Genomic DNA, 7,909 nt, shown 5'->3' with positions numbered 1-7,909 from the left:
GTTTGAAAACTAACCACCGTAAAAAAACGAAGATACTGCGCTACATTCACCGCAGAAGAAAAGAAAGAAGCTGCTTCTCCTTTAAATAGCCCCCCTGAAGAAGGTGCCGAGCCGGCACCGAAACGTTGGGACCCTACGATTTTTAGGGATTGGTTGGCGTTTGCCCTTTATTCATTTATAACTGTCACTATGTTCAATAACTACCAACTCGCCCAACTGTCTACTCTACTTCAGTCTCATTCTTCGTAAGCCCCGAACGTGCGGGGCCGCGGTTTCCTACCCGGCCACATCATGTGAGTGCTGTTAGCGTCCTCTCCTTTCGTACCGCCGTGTAGAGGAGATTACTACAAATTTTGGCGACGAGGTGGTTAACCGTAGTTCTCTCCGCGTCTCGGTGCACTAACCGTGAGAGCCGACGCGATTTTTTTTTTCTTCTTCGATCCATTTCGTTTCACTTGGAACACGTTCCATGGCTAGTCAGAATGGGCCCTTCAGCATGCGTCTCGTGACAACGTAAGATGTGAGTTTGCACTGTTTTTGCATCGTTTCCTACAACCTTCTACAACATATATATAATGGATAATGGAACACAGCCTCCTGTAGCTGCCGGCACGTCAGCGCTCGCGCCGGTTCCATCACCGCCCGACTTCTTGCCAGTTCCGGGCAAGCCCGAGCGTGCATGGCCCGCGTGGAAACGTGCTTTCTTGATGTTCCTTGAGGCGTCCGGCTTGGACAGTGTTGCGCCTAGTCGAAAAAAGGGGATCTTGTTTTCCATGCTTGGGGCTGAGGGCCAGAGAATTGTTGACGCTTTTCAGCTCGATGAGACTCCCCCTTCCGAGGAAGGCGATGTTTTTGAAGTCTTTTTGAGTGCTATCAAGAAGCACTTTGAGTTTTCTGGGTGTATCGCGCTGGAACGCCAAAAGCTTCGCCCTCGCGTCCAACGCCCGGGAGAAACCGTCTCGGAGTACTTGACCGCTCTGCGACGCCAAGGGTCTTTTTGTTCTTATGGAGACGCTTTGGAAGAGAGGCTTGCTGAGGTCTTTTTGAAGGGGTTGGACTCTAAGCGGGTCCAAGACCGCATCCTTCGAGAGTGTGTAGGGACGGGGGTACCCACTTTAACCCGTGTCGTTCAGCTCGCGCTGCAGTACGAGCAACTTGCGCGCACCACAGAAAGCTTCCACCTGCGAGCTCCCAGTGCTAGCGGTGCGGCGCCGGCAGCCGTTGAGCGCGTCTTTGCGCACGTGCCCATTGGAACGCCGGACGTCCAAGATGGAGGTCCATGGCCGGCTCCTTCCCGAAGTCGGTGGCAAGATGGCCGGTCCGGCGTCACTTCCAGTCACGTGCCCCGGACTTTACAACACCACCCACCCAGCGTCTGCGCTACCCTCCTCCTTCAAGGCACGGAGATGAAGGAGTTGGTGTTCCCTGCAACTTCTGTGGTCGACGCGGCCACAACCGCAACGAGTGTCCAGCGTCTGGTGTGGCATGTTTTTTGTGTGGAAAGACGGGCCACTTTGCGGTGGTTTGTCGGAGTCGCCGCCCACCGTCGGCGGCCTTCGTCAGTGACCCGCGGCGAACGTCGTTCCCGAGCCGTGGCCAGGGCTCCGGCCGTTACTTCGCTGCCCGACCGTTTTCACGGAATGTGACCGTCAGGAGGTAACGATCCTGTGAACATTGTTGGGCCATCCCTGGTGCCGGAGATGCTGCCGAGCGTCCCCGTTGAGTCGGCCGAGCAAGCAGCAAGAGGTGTTTATCGTCGGGATGCCTTCATGGCCGACATCAAGGTAAATACAATCCCTCTTCGTCTCCTTGTCGACACTGGCTCTTTTGTGTCCATTCTGAATGAACGAGAGTTTAATGAAGTACAAAGGAGTTCCGACATTCGACTAGGTCCGCCCTCGAAAACTCTTGTTCACTACATGAAAGACACCATCCCTGTGCTTGGATGCTTCACCGCTCAAGTTGTTTTTAAGGATCGTTATGCACCATAGGAGTTTTTTGTCACCCGGACTGGACGATCGCTACTTGGCGTCGACGCCGTCTGAGCGTTGCGCATGAGATTATCAGGAGATGAAAATGATTATGTTTGTTCGCATGTTGATGCAGCTCAGGGAGGAGGAGTTCCACGGCAGTATGTGAAGTCGGCGGTCCCCCTGCAGCGACGGCCGTTCACCATCACGTCCTGCCAAAACCGCCAACCGGCCGGATCCAGAGATGCAAGGTCCCGGTCATCTTCTTTTGTACCTTCGGGTGCCAACGTGTCTACATCGTCATCGGTCTCGGAAGAGACCACTCCGAAAGTTCCCGCGGACTTTGACCACGATTCGTCGACAGCCGCGATTCCGCGACGCCATCCTGAGAGCCATGGGCTCCATCAACCACATCTTCCTGAAAACACAAGTCCTGAGAATACAAGCCATGAAATCACAGCACAACTGCTACACCATGAAAATACAAATGCATCTCAAGTTTCAAGTCCTTTTCTTCCAGATCAGTCCAAGTTGCCCAAAGGCTTCGAAGAATTTGAACATCTCTTTAGTCCAGGTTTGGGTTTGGTCAAGAATTCCACCCATACTAACAAGCAGCGTTGCAACGTGCCACCGGTACAGTCCAAGCTGCGCCGTCTTCCGATGACCCTAAGGGATGCTGTCTCGGAAGAGATTTTCAGACTGGAGAGAGAAGGTGTGATCGAGAGAGTGGATGCCTCCGAGTGGGTTTCACCTATCGTCGTCGTTCGGCGGACTGACGGACGTATCCGGATGTGTGTTGACCTCCGTGCGCCAAATCAAGCGGTAGTCATCGATTCTTTCCCGCTACCCCACATCGATGAACTACTGGGTTCCTTGCGTGGTGCCAGTTGCTTCTCCAAGCTGGACCTGGCGTCCACTTACCACCAAGTTCGTCTCGACCCGGTGAGTCGTGATCTCACTGCTTTTATCACGCATGAGGGACTGTTCAGATTCAAGCGCGTTTGTTTCGGGTTGGCTTCGGCACCTGCAGCGTTTCAAAACATCATGTAAAAAATCCTGAAGGATTGCAAAGGTGTCCAGTTTTACCTTGATGATATAATAGTCTACGGTGCTACGCAGGCAGAACACGACGAGAATCTGCGTCAGGTCCTCTCTTGTATCTCCCGAGCCGGGATGAAGCTAAATCGTAAAGGTGTTTTTCGAGTTACAGAACTTTCGTTTCTGGGACACCATCTTTCCGCGGAAGGACTAGCACCCCTTTCCGCTAAGGTAGATGCAGTCCTGAATTTTGAAACCCCTACCGAACCAGCAAAGCTGAAAGCATTTCTGGGACTTGTTGAATATTACAATAAATTTATCCCTCATTGCTCAACTGTCGTAGAGCCCATGCGTCGTCTTCTCCGTAAAGGAGTTCGCTTTCACTGGTCCCCGGAAGCCGAGGCCAGTTTCCAAAATGTAAAGGCTTCCATAAAAAGTGCTCCGATTTTGTCGATGTTTGATCCAACACTTCCTATCGTTTTGGCTACGGATGCATCTAACTATGGTCTTGGGGCTGTGTTACAACAACAGTACGGAAGTCAACTGCGTCCTGTCGCTTTCGCTTCGCGCTCGTTGACTGATGCCGAGCGGAGGTATTCAACAGGTGAAAAGGAGGCGCTGGCCTGTTTGTGGGCCTGTGAGAGGTGGCATGTGTATCTGTGGGTCGGTCCTTTGTGGTACGAACAGACCACCAAGCTCTAGTCGCCCTGCTTTCTAGCAAAGGGTCTGGGATCCGCCCTTTGAGGATCACCCGGTGGACAGCCAGACTGCTTAATTATAATTTCACTATTGAATATCAGAAGGGATCTGCGAACCTGGTTGCCGATGCTTTTTCACGGCTACCCGTTAACGACACGGAGAATGGTATGGAATTTACCGAGGAGGTCGTTTCTCTTATCACAGTCCCCATGTCCAAACTCGCATTTCAACAGGCTACGGCTAATGACACTATCCTTCCATCTGTAATCCGGTACACTACCACGTCCTGGCCGGAGGGTAATGACATCCACACCGACTTGCGACCGTTCTTTCAAGTGCGTGAGCAACTTTCACTGTATGAAGGTATCTTGTATCGTGGAGAAAGGCTCGTGCCGCCATCAACACTCCGTGACAACATCATCCATCTTGCACACGAGACACACCAAGGAATATCACGAACAACAAGCCTCATACGTGAACACTGTTGGTGGCCCCGCATGAACCAGGAGATCAAAACAAAAGTGGAAAATTGTACGGTGTGTCATTCGACTGATAAACCTGTAAAGGCCGCACCCGCTCCGTTGCAGCCCATAAAGTTCCCCGACCAGCCTTGGGAAAAACTTGCTGTCGATATCGTAGGCCCTATGGACAGGGCGCCACAGAGTCAACGGTTTTTCATTGTCTTGATAGATTATCATTCGAAGTGGCCTGAGGTACAGTCTGCCGCAGCAGTAACGTCTTCAACTGTCATTTCCTTTTTGAGAAATGTGTTTGCTCATGAAGGACTTCCCTGTGAGCTTGTTACAGACAACGGGGTACAGTTTATGTCCAAAGAATTTCAAGACTTCCTTCGTGAAAATGGCATAAAATATTTGAAAACGTCCTTGTATCATCCACAATGTAACGGTCAGGTGGAGAGATTTAACCGTGTTCTCAAGACGTGCCTTCAGGCAGCTATAGTTCAAGGCCGTCCTCTTATAGACGCTGTTCGAGACCATCTCGAAGCGTACCGCCGTACGTTACATCCTGCGACGGGGTTTGCCCCTTCACTTTTATTGCATGGCCGGATCCACCGGTCTAAACTAAACCTCCAAGGGATGCCTACAAGGCAGGTTCCTGATTTCGTTTTACAACAACGTGCTCTTCTTCCCGAGAGGGTTCAAAGTTATCAACAAAAGATGAAGTCATATTGGGATCACCGGAAGGCTGCCAAACGGCCACAGTTCTCCGCCGGTCAAGCCGTGCGCGTGTTCAAGCCCACACATCGTGGCAAACTTCAATCAAGGTATACACAGTCGAAAAGGGTTGAAGCCCAGCTGGGATCAGCCACGTACAGGCTCGATGATGGAAGGACCTGGAATGCCAGTAAATTGACGAAGGCGTCTGCACAGCCTCGTGAGGGAGATTCCGACATCTACTCGGACGAGGAAGATTTTCGTGAACTCTCCAATAGTATTCCTTCACTTCCACTTCCAAATGTCCTCGCACCATATATAGATCAAAATGATAGTATTCCACACAGTATACCTGAAAATCATACAGTTCCTGATCCGGGGCCACTGCTCGTCCCCGGTGCTTTTGACCCTGGGCCTCCTCAATCTCCACTGGCTGACGAGTCTAGGCCGACGCCTGGGCAACCTGGATGTTCCTGGTGGCCCGACACCGAGCCTCCGGCTGCGCTCGGAGATTCCGTGCAGCCTGCTTCCCAGAGGAACCAAGTCCTGGCGAACCAAGTGGGGCTCCCCAGCAGGTGGAGGTACCCTGTGACCCAGTGGTTGTGCAGTGCGACCCTTCAAGCCGTGATTTTTTTTTCGTATCCCAGCTGTCAGTGACTTTGGCAACCCCATTGGCTACTAGTACTCCCCTACGACCACAACGAGAGAAACGTCTCCCAGCAAAGTTGAAAGACTATGTCATGTCTTTCATTTCTTCAGATGACTCAAATATGGAAAGTGAACAGAATTCATTTATCGACATTGTTTAACGCATAGTTGTTGTTTTGGAGACTGTTTGGAGTTCCCGTGTGGAGTGTAGTCTTCAGGTCCAAGAGCTTGTTTTTGGAGATGTCTTTCCATGTGTTTCTTATATTCCTCCAAATGTCTTCAATGAGTCTTTGTTTTGCATCCTTACATAGCACTAGGTCATATCATGTAATAATGAAAATGCTTTAGGTATCCTTGGCCAAGGTAAAAAGACGTCCATGACAAACACCAACTCTTGACAACACCTAACCACTAACAATTACTAACATACACTACACCTGTGTCATGGACATCAAAACAGGAAAACAAAGGCAAACAAACTTCAGTCCAAATCTGTAGCAACTCGAGGTAGGCTATAGGGAATCGGAGACTGTGTTTGTATCTGATGTAGAAACTGTCTATGGTTTTTGTCATACTGTGGTGACATGGATGAAAAGAGCTACGGTACTGCTCAGCGTCGACCAGACGATCTGCCGTCTCATTGCCAGGAACACCGCTGCGAGCCGATACCCGGTTCCATATGTTACAATTTTTTTAACAGACAAGGGGAGAGCGTTGTCTTTATTGTGGTGAAATTCGAATTGTGTTTTGTGCTTTGTTTCCCTCCGTTTCTTTTTAAAAATTTTAAGGAGGAAAGTGTGTAGTGATCTGTGATAAGTGATTTTGCCACCAGATGGCGCAACGTGTGTTCTGTTTAGTATGCTTTGATGGTGAGTTTATCGGGTTGTCTTATCTTGTTGTTATGTGTGTTTATGCATCTATGATGTCACGTGACATATGTTAATAAAAGAGCCGCCGTCCGTCAGCGACGTCAGAGAACTACGGGACACCCAGCAGGCAACGTCTTTGTCTCATTCTTCGTAAGCCCCGAACGCGCGGGGCCGCGGTTTCCTACCCGGCCACATCATGTGAGTGCTGTTAGCGTCCTCTCCTTTCGTACCGCCGTGTAGAGGAGATTACTACATCTCCTCACTAGAGGAGATTACTGCGACCGTAGCAAGTTGGTCTGGGACTGTCGCGAAACCCGCGTCTGTGTAGACGGCTAGCTTCTCCGCCGAGCTTTCCCAGGTCTGTATTCGTTTGTTGTGGATACTGGCTTGCGATTTCTGAGGATCTGGATGTCTCAAGCTCGCGTTCTTCGGGATGGGCTTGCCTTCTACGAGGTCGATGTAGTCTAACCAAGGAGGGTCGTTTTCTGCGAAGTCGGGAAGCGGGAGTTTGTGCTTGAATCAGACTGAGAATGGTTCTGCCGGGTCGTGAGTGTTGCAGTCGTTCACGGTGGGCGGCAGATCGTACCATTACAGTTTCTTGTAAGTTGTTGAGCTGGGCATGTTCCATTAGTGTCCCTATTGGTGTGAATCGAGGTAAGCCGGTAATGACCCGTGCAGCTTGTCTGTTGATGGTTTCCAGTTTTTTCCACTGGCTTTTTGAGATGTTGTAATACGAAGCGCAGTAGCAGACTTTTGATACGATGAGTGCCTTCACCATCTGACGTGCAATTCCTTCGTTCGCTCCGCCTCTGGAGCTGCATATCCTTCTTATGACATGGATGATTGCCTTGCATTGCTGGCTGACCTTGGTCATCCAGGTTCTGCACGAGCCGTCTTCATCGATGTACATTCCGAGTATTCTGATCGAGGTAGATGGTTGGATTCTGTTGCCTGCCAGCGTTAAGTTCATCTGACTGGCGATTCCAGCTTTTTTTTGTTTACGGGATGCGACGACCACATAGGTCGTTTTCTCCGGGGATGCGGTGAGGCCGACCCTATTGAGATGGGTTTGCACTTCGTCCAATCCGGCTTGAAGAGACTGTTGTGGGGTTCGGGTATCGCCTGTCACTGTCCATAGGGAGATATCGTCCGCATATGGTGAACTTGAGGCTTGGGATCCTAGATTGGCGGTGTGGGAGATCGGCCATTGCCATGTTAAACATTAAAGGCGAGAGTACAGAGCCTTGTGGTACGCCGACCCTGTTGGTTCGTGGGTTGCTCATGTGGTCCCCTATTCTTATCGAATATGTCCGATCCTTAAGAAAAGCTTTAATAAAGTTAAGCGCCCTGCCCTGTATCCCTAAGCGTTCCGCCTCCTGAATGACAGCCCAGTGGGGGACGGAGTCGAAAGCCTTTCTAACATCAATGGCGACGATTGAGCGGATGGTTTTGCCCCTTGGCGCTCTTTTCTTGGTGATGTCGTGTGACATCAAGAGGAGGCTTTCCTGTG

General features: G+C 50.7%; 1 protein-coding gene across 1 annotated transcript; it reads left to right on the top strand.

The window, feature by feature from the left end:
* Window positions 1-497: 497 nt before the first annotated feature.
* LOC120850654 lies at window positions 498-1,646 on the top strand. The gene has a single exon (XM_040223245.2). It carries the CDS (start codon window positions 576-578, stop codon window positions 1,644-1,646), a length of 1,071 nt encoding a protein of 356 aa, XP_040079179.1. The 5' UTR covers window positions 498-575.
* The last annotated feature ends 6,263 nt before the right edge of the window (window positions 1,647-7,909 follow it).

Source organism: Ixodes scapularis, unplaced genomic scaffold (genome assembly GCF_016920785.2).
Source record: "Ixodes scapularis isolate PalLabHiFi unplaced genomic scaffold, ASM1692078v2 PGA_scaffold8__174_contigs__length_109621045, whole genome shotgun sequence".
Lineage (NCBI taxonomy): Eukaryota > Metazoa > Arthropoda > Arachnida > Ixodida > Ixodidae > Ixodes > Ixodes scapularis.
The sequence above is the reverse complement of the archived record's forward strand: the minus strand, read 5'-3'. Positions and strand labels throughout refer to the sequence as shown.

Excerpts from the sequence above, each read along its gene's own strand:
- LOC120850654 (XM_040223245.2), top strand. The coding sequence starts at position 576 with ATGGATAATGGAACACAGCCTCCTGTAGCTGCCGGCACGTCAGCGCTC.